At 33.7% G+C, this 23654-nt stretch overlaps 3 protein-coding genes across 7 annotated transcripts; 2 read left to right on the top strand and 1 right to left on the bottom strand.

Moving 5' to 3' along the window:
- Positions 1-3876: 3876 nt before the first annotated feature.
- Positions 3877-8003, top strand: LOC105762722 (U4/U6 small nuclear ribonucleoprotein PRP4-like protein). 2 transcript variants are annotated; one of them, XM_052625632.1, is made up of 7 exons: positions 3883-4019; positions 4319-4425; positions 4578-5427; positions 5678-6131; positions 6610-6807; positions 6896-6977; positions 7623-8003. In XM_052625632.1, exons 3-7 carry the CDS (start codon positions 4583-4585, stop codon positions 7721-7723), a joined length of 1680 nt encoding a protein of 559 aa, XP_052481592.1. In that variant the 5' UTR covers positions 3883-4019; positions 4319-4425; positions 4578-4582; the 3' UTR covers positions 7724-8003. The 2 variants fall into 2 exon arrangements, with proteins under 2 accessions (XP_012436034.1, XP_052481592.1); XM_012580580.2 differs by lacking the exon at positions 4319-4425 and having other exon boundaries at positions 3877-4019.
- A 1944-nt stretch (positions 8004-9947) lies between these two features.
- LOC105762721 (uncharacterized) lies at positions 9948-10847 on the bottom strand. Its single transcript, XM_012580579.2, has 3 exons — positions 10614-10847; positions 10330-10486; positions 9948-10229 (listed from the first exon to the last, which is right to left on the bottom strand). Exons 1-3 carry the CDS (start codon positions 10830-10832, stop codon positions 10093-10095), a joined length of 513 nt encoding a protein of 170 aa, XP_012436033.1. The 5' UTR covers positions 10833-10847; the 3' UTR covers positions 9948-10092.
- A 6813-nt stretch (positions 10848-17660) lies between these two features.
- On the top strand, positions 17661-23292 carry LOC105762720 (protein LNK1). Of its 4 annotated transcripts, none has more exons than XM_012580571.2 (9): positions 17661-17967; positions 18062-18139; positions 18469-18584; positions 19589-20166; positions 20383-20710; positions 21123-21830; positions 21924-22072; positions 22711-22843; positions 22929-23292. In XM_012580571.2, exons 3-9 carry the CDS (start codon positions 18561-18563, stop codon positions 22950-22952), a joined length of 1944 nt encoding a protein of 647 aa, XP_012436025.1. In that variant the 5' UTR covers positions 17661-17967; positions 18062-18139; positions 18469-18560; the 3' UTR covers positions 22953-23292. The 4 variants fall into 4 exon arrangements, with proteins under 4 accessions (XP_012436025.1, XP_012436026.1, XP_012436028.1 ...); XM_012580572.2 differs by having other exon boundaries at positions 18044-18139; XM_052625455.1 differs by having other exon boundaries at positions 17662-17967; positions 18044-18139; positions 22932-23292.
- Positions 23293-23654: the final 362 nt, after the last annotated feature.

Genomic DNA, 23654 nt, shown 5'->3' with positions numbered 1-23654 from the left:
TCTCGATAATGACATTTTTCAAGCAGTTTTGAACTAGAATTATCGTCATTTGAACTTGCCACAAACTAAAATTTGTGATTTCATCGAACTTCTCAATATCAAACCTTGTTGATGCCATCTTTGAATGGGTTGAATGCGAAAATTGAACTAGCTCTGATACCAATGTGTTGGGGATCGACCCATATAAAAAATGGGAAAATAAAAGTAAAAGTAGAGAAGATCAAACACAAATATTTGCATGGAAAAATTCCTCCTAAGAAGAGGACAAAAAACCATGGGCAAAGAAGGCTTCACTAAATAAGCAAAAACCAAAAGAGTGTAAGATATAGATAAATCTCAACAAACAACCCTAAATCTCGAAAGAACAAAGCACTTTGGCTAAATCCCGAAAGAACAAAGCATTTTGGCTAAATCCTGAAAGAACAAAACTCTTTAGCTAAAACCTGAAATTCTCCAAAACTCACAAAGCTCTTTCAATCTCAAAGATGATGAAGATAATTATTTTAGGTTACAACAACCCCTTTTATAGGCTAAATTCGTAGATTAAATATGACTAAAATAACTTAGACTAATCAGATTTTAACTGGGAAGCAATAGTAGAGTTTAACTAGGAGAAGAAAACCTAGTTGAATTGGGGAACACGTCGCAATGTCTCATGCTCTTTGTCAGGACACCGTTCTTCACGTTGTCAGGATATGACCAATCTTCTCGTTGAGGCATTGTGGTCTTCTTGTTGCGACGTCATCTCTTCCTCATCGTGACATCAGCTTGTAAATACGAGGCACACTTCACAAGAGTGTTAATAGGGACAATTTTGGTATTTAATGTAATTGATAAGATAATCATAGTATTTAAAATAGTTTTTATATTATATCAATATTAAAAAATGTAATTATTAATTATTAAATATATTTACTTAATGTTTTCTTTTTACAATTCATTATTTTTGGTTTCATCTATATCTATATTTATATATTATATATTTCCAACTCGAAGTCATAGAAATTAAATAAGGATATAATTGCCATTTGTTATTTTTAGTTTTTAAAAAACTATTAAAATTAATAGGATATAATGACCATTTACTATTAAAACTAATATTTTCTTCTTTCAAAATTCAACAGAAAATGCAAAAGGAAAACTTGGTTCCAAGTTGTTCAAGAATAATGGCTTTGTTGAGTTTCTCGATCTTTTAACTTAGGATTGGTCAATTCTATTTCTTGATGGGGGTAGGGAAGGGATATAACTCAGCGGTAGAGTGTCACATTGACTTGATGGATGTCACCAGTTCGAGCCAGATTATCCCTAAACCTAATGTGAGTTTTTCTATTTTGCCATATTGTTATCAAAACTTTTTATTATTACTAGCCCATCGATTGGAAAATCTGTCAACAATGCTACATCTTCCGCTATTATTGTTGCTTGGCCGCATGAGAGATGAAATGTACAGGTCTCAGGTGTCTATCGTTTAATCAAAGTGAATAATTTCCAATATGGAAGTAAAACTCTCAATCTGACTAACATGATATAAACCAACATCTCTTGGATGATAAAAGATTTGTAGTCACTGCTTTATTTTCAAATCGACACCAATACACTAGAGATGCCTCCATTATTACTGCATTTTGAGCGACATATCCTTCTCTAATCTCAACAAAGAGGTGGTCATTATAGAACTTTGAAATTCAAATTTAGAAAATCTTTGGTATGTAGGATGATATAAAATATATAAGATGGATTATTTTTTGTGAATAATAAACAGAGAGGGTTTTTGATAGAACCTCCACACTTATAAGTCACATGGTCGTTTTAAATTTCTAAAATTGTCTCTCTTTTTAAATGTTGTTTAAAGATTATATTTCGTTAGGGTTCTTAAAAAGATCTTAACCCCTATGTACATCTACCTCAAATTTCATGCTTTTTAATTTTAAATCACGTTTTAAGGCTTAGGTTTCGTTAAGATTTTTAACGAGACTTCGACACCATTTTCTCTAATTAAAAAGAAAGAACCTTAACTTTTAAAGTTTTTAAATTTTACATAATTGTGGTTTTGATGCTAAAGGATTAAGGAAGTATATTCAATGTCCAAAATTTGTTCATTGATTAGTTCTTTATCTCAATTAAAATGTTAGGCAAAGTTTTTTTTTAAAAAATACTGTTCTAACATATTACGTCGAGATAGATTTTTGTGTGTATGTTAAGAAGGTGTTTTTAAGAAGAATTATCTATATACATAGAAGGAATGCCCTGAGGGCTTCTCTCCATGACACTTCTACAACTCTTCTACTTTTCTCATTTTTAGCCATTATAAATAATGGTCAAATCGAAGTTTTGATCCCTTTAGTATGCTCATATATTGGATTTAGTCTTTATATTTTAATTTAACAAAACTTTGTCATTTAATCTTACATTGACATTAGTTAATCTAAGTTGTTAACATCTTTCATCGTTCAAGTTAAAATGATGACGTGATTTTGTTTAAAAGCACATTTTTAACACACACACACACAAAAAAAAATCCAAATTCGAGCATGATAAGTTTGAATGAGTATCTTTAAGAAAAAAAAGTTGACTTCAACATCTTAACCGAACTAGTTAAGGGTATCAACTATTTGGACTAACAAATTATATTATAAAATTACAAGAATCAATTTATATCAAATTAAAGTATAGTTATTAAATCCTAAATTTAAACATAGTAGTAGGACCATAACCATAATTTGACCTAAAACAATCTATTACTAGCACAATCATTTGTCATTTGGTTTAATAAAAGGTTTGATATATATATTTTTAAATTCAAAAATGTTAGTAAGCGGAAATTTTAAATTGGAAAAAGTAAATGAACTAAATTCTTTAAAATAAAAATTTGAGACCAAATTTCAAATATGCCAATTGTAAAAATACTTAAAAATTATATCAACCTTCAAATTTTTACTCTATAGCTTAACCCAAAAGATAAAATAATCCAATGCAAAGCGTGGGTAACCATACTAGTACACATAACATGTGGCTTTCGTTTTTCTATTTCCGTCTACATTAGGGGATAGTGATTAAATTTTAATTTTGACTCCTATAATATATTGAAATTGGAGATTTAATTTATATAATTTAATTTTGATATAATTTCATCTTCTACTTTTATAATATCGTTACTTAATCTAAACAATTAATATAATTATTTCGATTAAAATACTTATGCCAATTTTTCTTAATCTTAAAAACACTGTCCCAACAAAAAAATATTTTATTATGATGAGTTGAAATAAGTATTTTAAATAAAGATTCACATAAGCATTTTCAATGCTATTTTTATTACATTGTTATCAAATGAGTATTTTTTTAATCAAAATATCACACTTGGGGATTTAACATAAACTTTTTAACAGTAGTAACAACTGAATTTAAATTTTAAATTTGAAAAATAAAGGATTAAATTCTTAAAAATAAAACTACATAAACTAAATTCTAAATATAAAAGGTTAAAATATGATGTTAGTCGTTGTACTTCTATAGAATTTAAAATTTAATCCTATACTTTAAAACTTAAAATTCAAACCCCATATTTTTAAAATTTAAAAATCATATTCGATCATTATTGTTGTTGTAGTTTCCGTTAAAATTTGTCAACATAATATGTTTCTTTTTGTAAATCATATGTCATATCACATGAGAGTAGCCTAATTAACATGTCAAAATTTTAAATAAAATCGATGGAAAATACTTATGATTGGAGTAGAATTTTAAATTAAAAAAAAAAAAAAGCTTAATTTTAAAATTTTTAAGTATAAAGATTAAATTTCAAATTTTACCAAAGTACATGGACTAACAACATATTTTAACCAATATAAAAAAAATAAAAAACGGCAGCGTTACCTTTCTTTAATTTTGCCTTCTTTTCTATTACTGACTCGTTTTGGAAGTTTGAACCTCTTAATTTTCATTAATTCTTTCAAATTCACCCCCTTTCCTTCGCCACCCAAACGACTCCCCGATCTCCTGCAACTTTTCCTTTCCAGGTATGTCTGGCAATGACGTTGTGCATTGATATAAGGTTTAAATTCTGATTTGTTCACTGTTTCTTAACTTGGTTTTGCTTAATTGTTTTCGCTGGACAAGAACCCTGTTATTTACAATTGACTCTTATGAGTAAATGAATATTTTAACCTTCATTTACATATATTTTGGCTATTACTTTGCTGGAAAACAAATTGCTTTGGATGCTTTTTGTTGCTTTAATAAGGATGCAGTTTCGCTCACCTTGTGTTTGTTGATTTGTCTGACACATAAAACTTTCGTATGCTTGGTTTTCATTAAGGAGAAAAGTTCGGCCGAAGATACCCTTTTCATTATAATAGAAAGTACCAGTCTCTAAACGATCAAATCTTTTGACTCTCAAGCCTAGTAGATACGGTTTTTTTTTAGGTATGTTTTCAGTTTAAGTAGTCTAGATTCGAATTACTCACAACTTTATGTCGGTTTAAATCGTGCTTCTTTGCTCTGTGCCTTGAGATGGAGACAACCCTCTTTTTTCTGTACTATTTGAAACTTAATAATTTTCAGTTTCACTTGGATAGGTTCAATGGAAGTTGATGATGACAACAGTCCAACTTCAGCTGCAGTTCCGGATGGCGAAACCACGGTGCCTACAGCTAATAGCACACCGGTTCAGCCTCCAGCGGTCCCACCTGCAGTTGTACCACCAACTATTGCTCCACTACCGGCAGTTGTGCCACCTATTGCTCCAATACCTGCAGTTCGCCCTCCCGTCTTTAAACCACCTGTGCCTCAAAATGGTGAGGTGAAAGCTGTTGATTCAGACTCTGACCATGAGGATGATGGGCGAGCTACAGCTGGTGAATATGAGATCTCAGAAGAGAGCAGACTGGTTCGAGAGCGGCAAGAAAAGGCAATGCAAGAACTTTTGATGAAACGTCGTGCTGCTGCACTGGCAGTTCCTACTAATGACATGGCTGTCCGGACTCGACTTCGCCGACTTGGTGAACCCATAACACTTTTTGGAGAAAGAGAGATGGAAAGACGGGAAAGGCTGCGAATGATTATGGCAAAGCTGGATTCTGAGGGGCAACTGGAGAAATTGATGAAAGCTCACGAGGAGGAAGAGGCTGCAATTTCTGCTAAGGCAGAGGACATTGAGGAAGACATTGAATATCCCTTTTATACTGAGGGTCCAAAAGAGCTTCTGGATGCTAGAATTGATATTGCAAAGTACTCTATTGTAAAGGCAGCTGCACGTCTTCAGCGTGCACGGAGAAAAAGGGATGATCCAGATGAAGATATGGATGCTGAAATTGATTGGGCTCTAAGGCAGGCAGGGAATTTGGTTCTTGATTGCAGTGAAATTGGTGATGATAGACCGCTTTCGGGTTGTTCTTTCTCACGCGATGGAAAACTTCTTGCCACCTGGTTTAACTCCGACTCTTTATTGTTCTCTCCATTAAACAATAAAGCTTAATCTTAATGGAGATCCTTTCTTGCTTTGGTTTACAAATTTGTTTTTCCATTGTAAAAAAGAGTGGACACAAGTTTAAATTCTTCAAATTTCCTGTTCTTCAAAGTGCTAAGTTTGATCCTCTTAGGGTAGTTATAAAATATGGTTTTGAAACCACTAAAGGTGACAAGAAGATTGTAACTTGATTGTTTCCCTTTTCTGCAGCTCTTTGAGTGGAGTTGCTAAGTTGTGGTCAATGCCTAGGGTAAGCAAGGTTTCTGCCTTAAAGGGCCACACAGAACGTGCAACTGATGTTACTTTTTCTCCGGTGCATGATCTTTTAGCAACTGCTTCTGCTGACCGAACTGCAAAGTTGTGGAGCTCTGATGGATCTCTCCTGAAAACATTTGGGGGCCATTTGGATCGCCTTGCACGTATTGCCTTCCATCCTTCAGGGAAGTATCTTGGTACAACAAGCTTCGATAAAACATGGAGATTGTGGGACATAGACACTGGCATGGAGTTGCTTCTCCAAGAAGGTCATAGCAGGAGCGTCTATGGAATTGCCTTCCACCAAGATGGATCTTTAGTAGCATCCTGTGGACTTGATGCACTTGCTCGTGTTTGGGATCTGCGCACTGGGAGAAGTATTCTGGCTTTGGAAGGCCATGTGAAGCCGGTAAGTCATCATGGTTATGCGGTTCTTTCACTTTTTATTACAGTCATGGTTTCCAAATGCTACATGCAGGAGTAGCATATTGTGTTGCCCTAGTAGCAAGAATACACTAAAGTACCTGACACATACAATATACCTAGTAGTAACTAATATAAATTTAACATGGATTCCTTACAGGTTTGAAGTTTGTAATGCATGGAAAATAATAATTTTGATTTTAGCACAAATGGCCTCAATGCTTCAAAAGCAAGTTTTTTAAATTTTCCACCAGATTCCCAGATATGGGAGGAAATGCTGCTACAATTATTTTGAAGTTTTTAAGGTTTAATTAGACAAGTAGAATGCATAGTGTTTAGTTGCATTGCCTTGTTAATATCTTAAACATAAATCCATAGAAGTTTTTAGGAGGCAGGAAATTTTTTCTATTAGTTGAAAGATATTTGATAGCTAAAAGTCCACATATCTCTGCCACTCTTTCCAGGTTCTTGGTGCTAGTTTTTCACCCAATGGCTATCATCTAGCCACAGGTGGTGAAGATAACACTTGTCGTATATGGGATTTGAGGAAGAAAAAGTCCCTGTATATCATACCAGCCCATTCAAATCTTATATCACAAGTTAAATTTGAGCCTCAAGAGGGATATTACTTGGTCACTTCTTCTTATGACATGACTGCGAAGGTACGACTCCTTTCTGAACACAAATGCCTTTATAACTGAAGTATAATTTTTTAATATGCCATGTAAAGCTTTGAATGTGATCTACCAGGTTTGGTCTGGAAGAGATTTTAAGCCCGTCAAAAGCTTACCAGGTCATGAAGCTAAAGTCACTGCTTCAGATATTAGTGCAGGTAACTTTCAGAAATTTAAATAAATTATGCATGAATCTCTCCTCTTTTTCCTCTCCGTCTTTTTGCATCTATTCTTGAATAAGTAAAGCATGATCTCTTCTTTCATTTGTATACTGCTGGGTGCTGGTTATTACTCTTCTTCCCTTCACCAGAACTTCTAGATCATAATCTGTGAGCATTGGCTTTAAAGTATTTTGACATCGTACGATGTATTATAGTAGTTATAGACTGGAACAACTTAGACCATATGTTAGCAGTGACTCTGAGGGGAGGGAAAGAGAGGAGGGGGGGTGAGTAATGCACCTTCCCTTTGTTTCTATGGGTGATATCAAGCTTAAGCAATAAAAGCCCCAGACCCTTCATTGAGTTCTCTTTTCTTTTTTCTCCCCTAACCACTTTCAAGGGTGGAAAGGGGGGTTAGGGTCATCAAGTTTCTTATTTTGCCTTTAACCTGGTTGATTTCTTAGCTTCATTCGATGGAAAATTTAGTGGTCATCTTTATTTTTTGTATAACCATTTGCGTTAACATCTTTGCATGTTTTCATTTTCTATCCTCCCTTATTGACTATCAAATACCAAGCAAATAGCAATACAACTAATCCTATATAAGAAAACTGAGCATTGATTTGGTGTTTTGCATGGCAGATGGGCGATATATTGTGACAGTCTCTCATGATCGAACTATAAAGCTATGGACTGCTGGTAACATTGAACAGGAAAATGATATGGATTGGACTGAGGGTTGATTTGGAGAAGTTTAGGTGGTTTTTGTAGGAGTGTATCTTTCAACATAATTTTTAAAGTCAGATTAAAACAATATTGTTGCTGTAATGGATTAGAAAGGGACTTGCTTAAAACACTTTTTTATATGAAAATCCGGCTTCATAGTTTTCGCTCTTTGTTTTGTTGTAAGCGAGAAAGGATCCGGCCTAGTGAAAATGTTAACGCTTTGGTTCAGCTACCAATTTGTATAATGCCGCTTTCCTTTTTCACTCACAATAAATTTTTAGATAAATTATTACTCAACTTTGATCTCAATAACAAAACAGTCACTCAACTTTTGAAAAATAATAAATCAGTTACACTAATCATTTTTTGTCACAGACGTAACGGAGTTGTCATTTTTTGTTACAAACTTAACGGAGCTGTCATTTTTCATTCTTCTCTCCCCCTATCATTGCTCTCTCATCACTCCCCCTTTTCCCCACCATCCCTTCCCTACTCCGATTCTCTCTCTATGTTATCATTGAGATCAAAGTTGAGTGATTGTTGGTGTAATTTATTTTAAATTTTTTGATATGTAAATTAGTTAATATGGCTGATATTTACTGCAAAAATTTTTTAAAAAATTGCTGAGAAGCTTCAAATCCAATCCTTGACAATTTTATTTTTCTCAGCATCGCTCACAATTTAAAGTAATACTATTATTCATCTATTTTGTTTTGTTTATTATGAGTTAATAAATTTTATGATTTTGTAATTGTTAATTTTATTAGTATTTACATTAATAATCAATAATAAAATATCTTAAATAAAAATATATAAATTTAGTCTTTAAGTGATCCTTTTTGACTCCAAAATTGGGTGTCAAGATCCACCACGTTGTAGAATATTAATTGGTTTAAAAGAATTTTCATTTTTATATAGCACTTTTTTAGAATCAACATGAAGTCAACACAATATGCAATTTTTGAAAGAGTTAATTAATATGAATTTCATTTTAAATTAACCTTAAAATTTAAAACATTTTAATTTCATCTCTAAACTATTGAGGTTATACTAACAAGGTCTTTTAATTGTTAGAATCGTATCTCATCTAGCATAATTTAAAATAAAATTAAAAACAAACATATTTTGTAAAAACGAATATGAAAATCTTGACTGTGAGCTTTTAATTTGTTTTAGTTTTGCTTTTAAAATTATATGACAAGGTTTTATTTTTCTATAAAATTTTATTTTAAATTATGCCAAAAAATTTGGACATATTACTTAACAACTAAATTAACGATTTTAATAATAAAATAACTTGATTGATATAACATCTATAATTTAAGGATGTAATTAAAATGTTTTAAAGTTGAGAGACCAATTTAAAATGAGAGTCATAACTTAAGGATATCTAATACAATTAACACTTGAAAGACTAAATTTGTTATTATGTCAATTTATAAAAGGCCACATTACCTTTCAATTATTGACTTGGCGAAAATAGATAAAAAAAGATAATTGAAAACGTGGCGGTTATATTAAACTTTTTACAGTTAAGTGACAAAAATAAAAATTAAACATAATAGTGTGATCTGCAGCATAATTTTCCCCAATTTTGATCTGAATCAATGATATAATTAGCTTACCATCACACTGCTAATGACTTAGGGTGGGTTTGGATGGCGATTGGGTGCGGTGCGGTGCGGTGCGTTTAGCTTACTTTTTGTCTTACGCTACAGTATCGCTACAATATCTAATCTCACCGCCACCGCTGTTTTTACACTGACCGCAGGTAAACGCACCGCCCATTCAAATTCACCCTTAATGGCTTAGTGATCGTAAAGCAACAAATTGGTGATCGGTAAAGCAAGCATAAGTGATGGTTTAATCGATTCAAAATGTTTGAGACATAAATACAAACAAGTTTTCTAAGCGGGTGCGGCATCGAGATGGTTGTGTTAGCTATTTGGTGCTAACAAATGTTGAATCCTGATTTACAGTAAGGTCAAGTAAAGCCATTTTCATTTTCATGGTAGAGCCTTATCGCAAATCCGATCTGCAGATGAAGTAGGAAAAAGGCGATAGGCGATCATGAAAGTCAGGAGCTCTCCTACGCTAAAAAGGCTTTCCCATCTTTCAGGTGAGAAAAAGGAATAGAACTTGCAATTGAAACATTGGGCAATTTACTTTATACCTACTATTCCGTCTGGTTTTTGGTTCCTAGTCTGATTTTATTAGTAGCCATGATTGGGGCTATAGTACTGACTATGCATAGGACTTTGCAAACTTTCGTTACGATGACAGTAAAAGATTTGTATAAACTGATTACATTACACTAAAAAGAAAATTTGATACGTAGTATGATGAGAAAACTAAGTTTTATTGTTTCCTTAAATTTCTTTTTTCCTCATTCAAGGTTGGAAGAGCGAGAATCTTTACCGCCAAGTGTTTGAATTATTGCTTCAAGTAGTTTAATTTCCTTATCACGCTTAGAGATCTCTTCTTGCTTTGCTCGCAACTCTTCCATATGAAGTTCAAATACTTCTGCAATCAAAAAAGGTAAATCCAATATGAACATATATAATCATTACCCTAAAATTGGGAGTGGGGGGGGGGGAAGAAACAAGAGATGAGATTTAGGTACTTGTGGTGTTCTCGAGCTCCTTTGTAACCTCTTGAGCACGCAATTCGGCGGCCTTTTGCGCAGCCTCAGCCTGTCGCTTCTCGGAACGAGCACTCGCCGCTGCTGTGATTGCAGCATCTACCTCTCTTTCAAGCGTCTCCACCCTTTGTTCAAGGACCTAAACTCGCTAGATCAGGTTTCAATTGATTAGATCAAATAATTATTATAACCTAATTAATGATGTTCAGATCAAAACAATAAAAACACAGATCACAAATTCAATAATTAAGACCAAAAAGAAAAACCTTGATGGTTCGGGCTTGTTCGGAGGTAAGAGAGGCCTTGGCGAAAGTATCTTCGTCGACGAAAACAGCTTTTTTGAGAAGTAATTTCTGAAGAGAATCGAGATTTGAAGCCATCTCGGTGAGATTTGCTATGGCTCCTGTCCATCGCTCTTCGCTTCCTTTGCCCTTCACCTCCTGCTCCATTATTTCTGATCCTGCAACTGTTCTCAACAAATCCATTTTAAACCTTTCTTGGGCTTTTCTTTTTCTTTTTTTAATGGCCTTCAATTCAACCCGTCTTCTTCTTTCTTGATTTCGGGTTAGTTGAGTTGGGCCGTATCCTTAATTTTTATTTGGGTGAATGCATTATTTAGTGCATGAGTTCAACAATTATTCTGATTTTTTTTTTCAATTTAGTCCTTAAACAACGTGTAGGAGCAAAGTTGTGTAATAGTCTCCAATTTGTAATTTTATTTTAGAGGGCACCTTGAGCTTCCACAATCTTTGTATAATTCCCTATTAGTCATATTAGGATTAGGCATCATAGAGCTTGTCAATAGATATTTATGTCTGCTACACATCATATACTCTCCTGTATTCTCTACCTGTCAGATTAACACGTCATCTTGAAAGCTAACGGATAAAGGAATATGATCTGTTTTAATTTGATCTAACAAATTAAGTCATTTTTTTTATATTTAATGAGCTTGTGTTTAAGCATTTTATGACTTTATTTTATATTTTTTTAGTATTTATTAGATTTTTATTTTAGAATTTAATTTTATGCATTTTTAGTGTGTGTTTTAACCTAAATGACAAAACTATGCCTTTGGGAGTTTAACAATCAATTTGAGCTTTATGCAGGAGGTGACCTAAGCAAAACCATAAAGAGATCTTGCCACTGTGCCCCAAGTCGCGGCACCAGATCTTTGGTGTCGCGACACCGAAGCTATTTGTCACTTTGAGAACTTGAATTTCAACAACAAAACACTACAAGTGAACTGGTGATGTCACGACATTAGGTTCTTGGTGTAGCAACATTGAAGCTTGATGAGGAAAATTGTTGAAGAACATTTCGCTGTTGAGCAAGCCTCAAATTAAATTTAAAATAAGGGCATTCTTGTCTTTTTTAGGTTAAGTTAGAAAAGATTATAAATAGCACTTTATAGGGGTTTTTAGGGAGAGTAGAAAATTATGTTAGATTTTTAGCCATTAGACAATTTCTCTTTTCTTCTTATTTTTAGAATAGGGTTTTATTTTATTTTATTTTATTTTAGAGTATATTTTTTATTTTTTATTTCTTCTCTTCTATTGAAGATTTTTGCAAATGAAGATGGATTAAAAGCGTGTGCTTCATCGGATTCATATTATTGATTGAGCATTTTCTAAATAGTTACCCTTTTTATTTTCTTGTGCCTACCAAGTGGTTGATGAAATGATTATTTTGTTTTTAAGTTTAATCATGTGCTTAAATTATTTGTTGGTTGATTGATTAAGTTTATTGTTAAATTAGGTTGATAGCTATGTTGATTGATTGGTTGTTCTTTTATATCGAAATTCTTAATATGTTAGAATTGATGCCTTTAGCGGAATATTTAGATAAACGAGACCGTAAGGAGAGTTTATCATTAGATAGTTCAATATAATTGTACCAGGTAGTGAGACCAACAGGAGAGCTTAGTTGGTAATTTCGAATTAGGATGAGATTGAAAGGAGATTCCTAATTAAAAGTAGCGAGTGTTTTAATCGGGATAAGTTATTAGCTTAATTAGAAATTGACTAATCAATTGACCATCATCTTATCATTTACATTGTTCAAAGTAATAGGGAAGAAAATTAGATTAGTTTATTTTATTTCTTAATTCGAATTATCTTAAATATCCCTTTTATTTGGATGCATTAATAATTCTCGCATCGATTAGATTTGCAATTACTTAATTTTTGATTAATTTGACAAACACGTTTACCAATTGAAAATCCCTTTGGTTTGATCATGGGAATACTTTCGTATTTTGCTGTAATGACAAACTATATTACAATGTGACATTGTATACTTGTAGTAACAAACTGCTTTTAAATTGTTTTATTTGTTTATTTTCTGCGCATGCGATTAAGTTATTGGCCTCGTTGATAGAGAGATTTTGTGTTTGCTAGTTGAATTATTTGGTGATAATTTGCATGCTTTGTAGTGAGATAATTAGTAAACTCTAAAATTATAGATATGAAGCTTTAGTTTTTATGCATTGTTTTATTTTCCTTTGTTAAACTTTTAGTTTGTTTACGTGTTTAATTTGATTGAGTTTCTTGTGTTTTTATCATTCAGTGTATGAATTGGAGCAGAAACGAGTTGATTCTATTTGATCCCGAGCCGAAAAGAATGTTACATAATGCGAGAAGGGGGTTATTTCCTAGGAAGGACCCATCACACGTTGATCCACTAAGACAAAACCCACTTTTCGAGGAACCATCGTTGCAAGTTCAACAAGTAGAGGAACCCAGTCCTTCATTTAGACTAAGACAAATGGCACACTATGCACTAATAGACTATGCTATGCCTAACTTAGATGTTATGCAAGGCAATATCAATAGGCCAACGATCAACGCCAATAATTTTGAGATTAAGCCAACGATGATCCAAATAATCCAGAGTAATCTACAATTTTAGGGTTCGATGAATGAATACCCTAACCAACATTTTAAGTGCTTCTTAACTCTATATGATACCTCTAGATAATGGGGGGTAGTTGATGACGTTACTCATATTTGGCTCGTCCCTTTTTCATTATGTGATGACGCTTTTATGTAGTTAGATTTGTAATGGGTAGATTCCATCACAAAGTGGGAGGAACTCGTCAACTGATTTCTTGCAAATTATTTCCCATCGAGCAAGACGATGAAGCTGAGGATGGACATCACCAACTTCTGGCAGCTAGAGGGGGAATCACTTTATGAGGCGTGGGAGCGCTTTAAACTAATGTTACGTAAGTGCATTTATCTTGGCCTATAGGATTGGTTGTAGTTAAAAACATTTTATAATGGTTTGAATGGAAATTTAAGGTCTAGTTTAGATGAGACGTCTGCGGGGGCATTCATGTCTAAGACATATGCTAAGGGTTGCCAACTCATCGAAGATAGAGAAATGGATTCTTATATGTGGCTAACTAATTAGTTCACGTATAAAGCTAAACTAACGACTGTGAATACAATCAGCGGTGAAGATAAGTATCAAAAAATCTTTGAGAGGCTTAACCACCTCGAATTTAGCTCGAATAGACCTCATATTCCTGACCAACATCATTTTATGGGAGTCCATGTAGGTGACATGAATGAAAACACTATTTAGGGGAATAACCAAAAGGAGAATTATGTTGAGGTAAACTGTATGGATGACCTGTATTCAAATACCTATAACCCAGGGTTGTGTGATCATCCTAATCTTAAATGAGGAGGAAACCAATGGGGAACTTCGAACCAAGGGACAGGAAATCTTAACCACAGTAGGCGAGCTCCTCCATACCAACCTCCACAACCTTTTAGACCCCAAGAGAAAAAGAGAAACCCACCTTTCTGATAACCATTCAAGTGAACAAGCTGGAAGAAGTGACGCATTCAATGTATGCAACTCTGCGTCAAATGCAAATTCAAATGGAGTAAATGCTTGAAGTGTTGCAAAAAAATGACAACACGAGCATCCCTAGTAGTATTGAGAATAGCCTTAAAAAGGAGGGTAAGGAGCATGTGAAAGCTATTATTCTTCGTTCAGGAACAGTAGCGATTAGGTAAACCAATGTGGTTATAGATGATAAGATGCTCGATACCCCAATACCTAATTCAAAATAGGGGTCAATAAGGATGAAGAGGATGTGAATGAAATTAGGGTAGCTGGTCCTAATTTTAAACAAGTTAATCAACCTAGTATGGGAAAAAAATTCATTTCTAACTAGGTTAGAAGAGACAAAGAGAAATGATGATGAATGATTTGTAAGTTTTCTAATTATATTTAAATCGTTGAAACTCAATCTACCTTTACTTGAATTAATTGAAAAAAATGCCAAAGTACACTAAATTCCTTAGAGAAATAATGTCTAGGTGCAAGAGGATAGGTTAGGGCGAGAAATAGTTGTGAATGTCGAGTGTAGTGCGATTATTGCTAGGAAAATCCTTCCTAAGCTTAAAGATCCTAAAAGCTTTACTATACATATAAAGATAGAGGGAGTAAATTTTGGGAAAGCTCTTTGTGATTTAGAAGCTAGCATTAATCTAATTCATCTTTATATTTATCATATATTAGGCTTAAGGGAGTAAAGAGATACTTCGATTACCATGCAACTTGCTAATAGATCTTTAATGCATCTTAAGGGTGTGTTAGAGGATGTGTTAGTCAAAGTTAGTCAATTTGTTTTTTCGGTTAACTTTATTGTGCTAGATTTTGTGGAAGATTTAGAAATTTCCATTCTTAGGAAGGCCATTTTTGGCCATTTCTAAATCCACCATTGATGTAGAAAAAAGAGAGTTCATTATAAAAATCAATGGTGATGTAGAGGTATTCAAATGTGTTAATTCCTATTCAGAAATGAGAAATTCTTTTTATCCTATTAGTGCTTGTCATTCACTTAATTCATCAAATTCTCATCATACTAAAAGACCTGATCAATGGTATTTGTAGTGGTTTGAAATTTTAGGTGTACATTCGCAACCATGAGGGAAGAAGCTCAGGAAAGATCTGAAGATTTGGCGGTGCTTTAGGAAGAAGGGACAGATGACTAACTTGTGGAAAAAGTGGAGAATTCAAGCATATAACACTTTTTTGATGGATTCTCATGGGGGCACAGATGATTGGCCTAACGACATTTTTAAATTATTTGGCTATTTGGTGGCTGTGTATATTATTTGAATTTATGGATTTGAATTTGGATTTTTGGATTTTTAATTTTTTTCATTTAGGACTAGATTTTATTAATATTTTATAGAGGTTTTTTGTAAGGGGTTGATGAATTAACATTTGAAGTAAATTGTATCGAAACTATGATTGGTGTCACAACACAGGGGTGTTAGTGTCGCGACATTGGCAACAGTTTTGAGTGAAGATTTATGGATTAAAATAGAATCAATGTCGCGACATTAGCACTCCATTGTCAATACATGATCATCAGTTTGAAGTTTGAGACTTCAGGCTAAAATCAGGGTCAATGTTGCGACACCATGCTATTGTAGCTACAACACTATGAGCAGACTGTTTGAGAATGTCGTGACATCAAGACCTTGATGTTGCGACGCTTAAGTCGGATATTGTGAAATACCCATTTTCAAGTTGCGAGCTAGTTCACTTTTAGCATTAAAATCTCTGTTTTAATCCTCATTTACTCCATTTATTTCAATTTTCAAGGTACTTGCTTTATTTGAAACCAGAGTAAGTGAAGCAAAAGCAAATTCTATGATTTGTAGGACAAGTTTTAAGAACTTGTTTCAGGTTGAAGCTTAGGTGGAATATGGATCATATGCAACAATAGTGTTAGCATGGGAGTTTTATCTATCTCAAGATAAATTATTCAATCTGTGTTGTAGTAGAGGGTCTAAAAGTCACAAGAAAGCAATATTGCACAAAAGAAACTAATTTTCAGAATTGAAAATTTTATTAATGAAAAACAATTGTGTTTTTAATGAACAATGAAGAGGCTTTTATATAGGCTAGCTAATTACATCCAAATAAAACTCTCAAGCATAATAAAACTCTAATTAATTTAAATAAGAAGTAGTTTTAAACTAAATTTTCTTGTTGACTTGGAAACATAAAACTTCTAAATAACTTAAAATGCTTAAAAATCCTAAAATTCAAAATAAATATATAATAAAACCTAATAAATATAATATTGGACTCATATATAATAACTAAACTTAAAAATCTAATCCAATATGATTTAAACTCAAATTAAAGCCCGAAACTCATAATTTCCCGTAATAATCCAATCCAAAAATTTTGCTCGCGTAGCCTTTACTAAAATAGTAATAACTTAAACTCTCGAACTTAAAATCAAGTGATTCAAAGTGTATTGTGAAGCTAAAAGATAGATTTCGATCAATATGAAGACATATTACCCAGAAATGCCTGAATCCCATCCAAAAACTTGTCACAAATCATTGATTTTCCAAACTTAAAAATTGACACATTTGGTTAATGAAATTTAATAAATTTCACTCCATCTATGCATGTATCACCCATCCCCATCTTGCAATTCAATATCATTACCGAATTTTCACGCACCAGAAGATTCAACTTTATTATTCTCAACCATAAGTTTATCTTTAAACGTTGGCTTTTCCTTTACAACATTCACCATTAACGAGTCATCATTTCCTTGTGACACTCCATTTTCTGTGCTTAAATTTTTTGGTTGTCCTTTCGAGAACAAAGGGCACAGGGGATCTTGGACGCTCAAGCACCAAAGAGAGAGAGTTGGCTCTAACATAACGGAGCAAATAGTTATAATAAATATAAAAATATGATTAATGGTGTAATTATTGAATTTTAAAAATAAATTAAATCTTAAATATATGATGATTAGTTTAACTCGAATAATTTAATTTAATTCAAATTCCATTTCACTCTTTTAATTTTGAAAAAAATTCAAACCAAAATAAAATCCAACTCAAATTTCTTTTTACCCTATTAACCCTAGCAGCAGGTAATAGTAATGTATGCAAAGTCAGCAGTTTCTCCGCAACATCTCGCGAAAGAATCAACAGAGCGATGGTCGCCCCCGTAACAACTCAATTAATATTTTAGTATTAAAAAACTGAAGAGTCGGCAGACAAAGGTAATTAAAAAATGTTAAACTTCTAAAAACCACCCAAATCACGCTAAACCACGTGAACGGTGAACTCCATCTTTCAAGTATTCCTCGCCAAGTGTCCTGGACGCGTGTCCACATTTCCCAATCTTGTACGTACGTGGACCAATCACGTCAAAGAAACTGATCGGATCTCATCGCCTTACTCTCGTCCACTAATTATGGTATCTACCCGTTTTAGCACAGCCGTTGTTTTGATCTCCTCGCCACGTTTCATCTTTACCATCTCCTTCCTTTACGTTTTAGCCTTTTGAAAATAGTTAATTAAATTAGTATTTTATTTCCATTCACAGAAAAAACAAAAAAATTATTAATTTAAAAAAATCGAGTGCTTACTTTGTTCAATTGTTCTCCAGAACCTACTGGAAATCACATCTTTTGAATTTAGGGTAAAAAAAAGAGAGCTGGCTTTGTTAACTGGTGAATAGCTTTTACTTTGGATTTCGTAGCCTTCGTTTTACGGTGAAGTTTTACGTTTATTGCGGGAAAAAGAAATTTGTTTTTTCATTGGAGTAGTTGATCTTCAGGTGATAATTGTTTGCTTCAGACGAGTCTTCTGTTTTATATTTCGTTGAAATTTGATTTTATTGTTGATTCCTTTAGATTTGGCTTTTCTTGTAGATGTGTATTTCTGTTTGGTTGCTGAGAAAGTGCAGGAAATGAAACGGAATTTTATATTTTTTTAAACTAAAAGCTAAGGTAAATCTGATACTTATAGCGTTTACATTATTATCTTTTTTTCTGTTAATAAAATTAGATTTTTATTTTCTGAATTCGTCTGCGGTTTAAGAAAAAGTTCGTTATGGAAATAGATTTACACGAAACATAATGAATTTGAAAATACTAGATTACTGTGTATATTCAATGCTATAAGGGATGCAGATTGAAGAAAATTACTCTTTTTTCTTCTTATTTGTATCCGTAGCTTTTAGATTTTAAACTTGATCATGATTCAAAATTTTGAGTTGGTTTAATTTCTGCTGAAGGGTTTTCCTAATTTGTTATAATTATTCTGTTTTCTTCGTCAGAAAGCTAAACCGGACATCATTCTCTGCTATAAACATGACAGCGGATCAAAAGGTTGAATTTGTGTTTAGTGGTGGCTAAGGATCTTTGAGGAATGACTGACTTGTGCATGTTTGAGGTAAGTTACTTGAAATTATCTTTTAAGTTTATTCAGTTTACTTTCATGTTTAATTGTACACCATGCCAATAAAGCTTGTGCGGGATGCCATAATTTGAGCTTCTTGATTCAACTTGAGATTTGGTTGTACTTTCAGTTGCTCACTAGATTTCACATGTCAATAGAACTTGCAAGTTTCTAGTTGTTTAATGTGGATTAGTGCCTAAAAATTTTGTTATGATAGTAGTGGTATTTATTGAAAAATCGAGGATGTGACTGATTTGAAGCTTTTAGGCTCCTTTGTTTCAGGGTTTTCTGTTGGTAATTGACGTTGTTGACAATTTGGGATTTCAGGGTTCAGTGTGATCCCTTATTTGTTGGAGCAGGCTAGGTTTAAGTTCTAGTTTGATATTTATATTCTATCTGTGATGGAGCTATTTTATATGTTTATGTTATAAGCATCAATGGACTTCACCTCGACATGGTTTTATTGTTTTACTTCATGGTGCTTGTCAAGGATTGAAGCTAAGCTTATTAGTTGGAGATTAATAGCATTGTACTGAAAAATGGAACCTTTATACTAATTTCTTCTTCAGAGTGTTGTTTTAGCAAATGTTTTATTCACTTTAAGGACTAGATATGCCAATATTAGATTGTTTTATGATACCAATTTTTGTTGCAATAAAGCCATTATCTAATTGAATGGTTAAAACCTGGGGGTTGAAGTGTGCAATAATGGGTTCAAGCATAATGTGGCTGACTTACAAAAAATTACTTAGGAATAGGATTTAATCTGATTGGCTCATAACTGGATGGCTATTCTTTGAAGCATTGTTTTTTCAGATATGCTCTGAGACTTCTTAGTTACCTTAATGTTTTTGGTTGCATTACCATTATAAGAAATGTTTGTTCCATCTAAGGGATGTATATCTATTGTTCAAAATTATTAAATTTCATGTTCTTTATTTTAGTTTCCTTTGATGAAGAATGACTGACTGACTAAACCTGACTAATTCATGTTACAGCTTGTAGATAATGTTTGGGATGAATTTGGTGCTAGTAATGATCATATAGTGCCTCATACTGTTGATGAATATGGATCTCAGTTCGAAGTTCAAGGTGATAGTCGAAAGAAACCACGACATGAAGTGATTGAAGTTAGTAGGAGTTCTGAGGATATGACTAAATATAGTATTGTGGGGGAGAAGGAAAAAGGCATGCATACTTTGACCAAAAACAGAATGTTAGAGAAGGGCCTGTGGTCTCACAGTCCTGATGGTATGTTTCCCACTGCCGGTGATAATGAATCAATCAAAGAAGTAACAAGCTTGGCTTCTGATGATCCAAGGTTGTCCAACTATGGTCTAAAAACTGTCAATATAGATTCAGTGGGGAGTGAGTTTTATTCTGATGATTCTATCTTGGTTGATAAGTGTGATACAGAGGACAATAATGTTTACCGTTTTCCACTAAATCACATATCCAAAGCTGATGATGATCTCAGCTTTTTTAATAATAAGAATGAAGACAAAGAAAACAGTGATCTTTTATATTATGGCTGGGGAGACATCGGCAATTTTGAGGATGTTGACAGGATGTTCAGGTAGTTCATAAAATCCCATTATTAATTATTTTTCATGTTATCCTCTGCTATGCAACATCTGATATGTAGCTTGAGTAGGACCTCCCTTGTTTGAGTACCAAAATTCATACATCTATAGGTATCAACATATATGTACCTGCACCTTATATGTTTGCATGTGTATATTTAGGTTTACAGAGTACTATTAATACTTATTCATTCCTATTTTTCTGGAAGGAGTTGTGATTCAACATTTGGGTTAGGGAGTCTCAGTAATGAAGATGATTTGTGCTGGTTTTCGTCTTCACAAGTGACTGAAAGTTGTCAGGATGCATTGAAGGCAGATACTAAACTTAATAATCTATTAGAGCATTGTGCAAGTTCAAGACCAGACAGTGCAGCTTCTGCAACAATTGGTTCCAGCAAGAAAAGTGTATGTCTAAGTGACGGAATAAGTTCCCTTAATGTGAAAGGTGATAATGCTGGTGTAGCTCACATGTCCTATTTAAATGTATTCAATGAAGAACCTGAAACTAAGGATGAGTTGACACCCAATGAGCAGCAGGTTAGTAAGCTGTTCCTTGCTTCTAAATGTTACCTCTCTGTTGATTTTTATTTTTAATTTCACATTGTGATTACGAATATGTAGATATCTAGCTTTTAGCACTTTTGGCAGCTAGAACTTGTCTTCCTCCAAAAACCTTCTAGGCAGTTTCCCTTTCTGAATATAAATTGCATTCTACAAAGATTAGTAGAAATATGACTATGGTGGGACTTTGAAGGAAAATGCAGCCTGCTATCATCCAAGAATTATATTTTCTTTATAGTGCATGTTCATGATTGATATAAAAGGTCCAATTTATAGTTAGATAATGATCAACATACTCCACTCTTGAGCTGGTTTCAGAGGAAAGATTCTTCTCTATAGATTTTCCTTGACATATTGTTGACGTGTTGATTTTTTTTCCAAATTACAGATCAGTCCAAAAAAGCAGTCAAAGCAACTGAGTGCATCAGGAGAGAGAAAAGATCAACATCTGGAAAATGGTGGTTCCTTTAACCAATATGGTAATATCAAGCACTCTGCAGATGTGAAGCACACCTTTACTGATTCATCTTGTCAATTCTTTTCCCCATCAGACCTTCAGCAGCACAAACAAAACATTGGACCTGATTCTGTGAGTTGCGTACAGACAAACATTCCTTATATGCATCTCAACTATAGCAGTCCTTTGGATCAACTTTTAGGTTGTCGAACTTTTTCCAGTATCAAATCTGAAAATAATGGTTACCCTTCATCGACAAACGAGTCATCTTATGCTTCAGATCAGGTGCAGTCTATTGAAAGCTCTAGTGGGCCTTCATTTGGGGGTCCTGCCATTATAATGAATGAGAAGAGAGAAGAACTACATTACCAACAAGATAAACAAGCCCCACTGAAAAAGAATGTCAAACATGCAAAAGTGGGTAGTAAGATGGCATTTTATGATCCAGTTACTGTTCAAAAGCAGGTCCGTCAATCTGAACAAGATGAAGGTCATAGTGAAGTTGAAGGAGTTAGTGTAGGGAAGCTGACACAATTAGATTCTTCAAATGATCAGCTAAGCTCTTATATGAGCTCTGTGTTGGATGAAGTCTCACTAGAAGCATCTAGTTTTTGGCAGCTTCAACAAGTCATGGAAAAGGTATCATAGATGGAAAGATTTTGTGATCACATGTTCTTTTTGGCAGTTAATAAACACTGTAATTGATCAAGTTAAACTACTTGGATTTTTCAGTTGGATATCCGGACAAAATTGTGCATACGGGATAGTTTGTATCGTTTGGCTAGGAGTGCTGAACAAAGGCATAATTGCACAAATACGAAAGGTGGCATCAAAGAGGAAAAAGATGAAGCTGGTTCATTTGTGGCCAATGAAACAAACAAGTATGTAGTTGTTGCTTGAAAGTGAATTTCTTAGTACCTTTTACATTGCACTGTCGCTCATAAGGTACATAATGATGATGTGGAAGTCAACACTTGAAACCTATGGTGGGTAGAAATATTTTTGAATTGTTTATATATTTGGCTTCCTGGAGATCAGGGACATTCCAACTAGCTTGTCCCAAAATCGTTATATTAATAAAATAAAGGCACTCATAATTTTGAATTTTGAACCATAGTGTAAATGTCGGATAAATATGGGTATGCTAAATTTTTCTAAAGCCTTTTGATGTGCTTGTATGGTATTTAGAATGTTGCATTTCTGTACTCATGTCCAGATATGCGGATATGCGTTAGTATTAGATATCCCTTTGGAAAAGCCGTAAGGTGGGAATTTATTAGCAATTTGAGCATATATTGATTTAAGTCCTCTTCCACTTACAAGCCTCCTTTCTGCTACTAGTTTTGTGAATAAAGAAATTAATAGAGGTAAATACAGCGATGGTCGGTTTGGCTGTTCCAAACTTTAAACTGCATGTTGCATCTTTTGAGTGTCGTGTGTATATTTGTTCCTTAATTTTTATTTAATCCTGTCTTCCAATCAGTTGTTCATGTAATTCTAAATATTGGGTTCTTTCCAGGTGCACGCGATTTATGGATATGGAAACTGGCACAAACACTATAGATAGATCCATAGCACACTTGTTATTTCACAGGCCTTCAGGTCCATCTCTAAACCATACTACCGATAATGCGTTTAAGCCTCACGGCTTGGTAAGCATATATGCTTTATCACATGTTCTTAAAGTTGAAGAAATTTCATGTTTCATTTCATAACCTCAAAGCCTTTAATGAATAGCAGATTCATGGCTCCATCATGTGATATGCTACGCATCGTGGACAACAACAAAAGCAGGTAACCACGAATTTGTTAACATCAGTGTTAACTCCTTTTAGAGTGTATAGTTTTTTTTTTTTTTTTTTAATTTATGGTGGTGTAAAATGGTCTTCGTATTGCCTTCAACATAAAATGCAGTTTGGTTTAACATGGATGTAGTTTGTGGTGTTGTAAATGGTTGTAAATGGTAATGGTTTGTGACCCTTTTTATCCGTCACTAATGCGTCAGTTTGCTTTTCTCAAACTATTCAGCGTGCTTGCCACCAATTCACTGGACTCTCTTTTTATATCTGATGATGACAATGAAATCTTTTTCATGCTATCATTTAATCATCCAGAATGAATGGTTGTAGTTCCAACTTTTTTATTTTTACTATCCAGAAGATCCTTTCGGATCAATTTAAGCCTCTGTTTACAGCCATTGCCAAATGTCAGATACCAATTGTGTTCAGCTGGCACTGTTTTTGTTCAAAGCCTGAAACGCCTCCATAATGTTGTGCGCCACACAATTATTCTGATTTGGTCCCAAGTACTGATGCTTCTGAGTTTGTCTTGTCTCATTATGGATTTCTAATGTATTCCAGTTTTTTAATCAACGCATTATCCCAACGGAAATTCAGACCATGCAGTCCTTGGAAAATTACGATCTCTAAGGAGGTGATCCATTGCGTACAAATCTATATTGGA

Source organism: Gossypium raimondii, chromosome 12, assembly GCF_025698545.1.
Source record: "Gossypium raimondii isolate GPD5lz chromosome 12, ASM2569854v1, whole genome shotgun sequence".
Lineage (NCBI taxonomy): Eukaryota > Viridiplantae > Streptophyta > Magnoliopsida > Malvales > Malvaceae > Gossypium > Gossypium raimondii.
The sequence above is the reverse complement of the archived record's forward strand: the minus strand, read 5'-3'. Positions and strand labels throughout refer to the sequence as shown.

Coding starts and splice junctions, on each gene's coding strand:
- LOC105762722 (XM_012580580.2), top strand. CDS start 4,583: ATGGAAGTTGATGATGACAACAGTCCAACTTCAGCTGCAGTTCCGGAT. Junction 5,428..5,677: donor GGAAAACTTCTTGCCACCTG/GTTTAACTCCGA, acceptor CCTTTTCTGCAG/CTCTTTGAGTGGAGTTGCTA. Junction 6,808..6,895: donor CTTATGACATGACTGCGAAG/GTACGACTCCTT, acceptor GTGATCTACCAG/GTTTGGTCTGGAAGAGATTT.
- LOC105762721 (XM_012580579.2), bottom strand. CDS start 10,832: ATGGATTTGTTGAGAACAGTTGCAGGATCAGAAATAATGGAGCAGGAG. Junction 10,487..10,613: donor AACAAGCCCGAACCATCAAG/GTTTTTCTTTTT, acceptor TAGCGAGTTTAG/GTCCTTGAACAAAGGGTGGA. Junction 10,230..10,329: donor GGAGCTCGAGAACACCACAA/GTACCTAAATCT, acceptor TTTTGATTGCAG/AAGTATTTGAACTTCATATG.
- LOC105762720 (XM_012580574.2), top strand. CDS start 18,561: ATGACTGACTTGTGCATGTTTGAG. Junction 20,711..21,122: donor TGACACCCAATGAGCAGCAG/GTTAGTAAGCTG, acceptor TCCAAATTACAG/ATCAGTCCAAAAAAGCAGTC. Junction 21,831..21,923: donor TTCAACAAGTCATGGAAAAG/GTATCATAGATG, acceptor TGGATTTTTCAG/TTGGATATCCGGACAAAATT.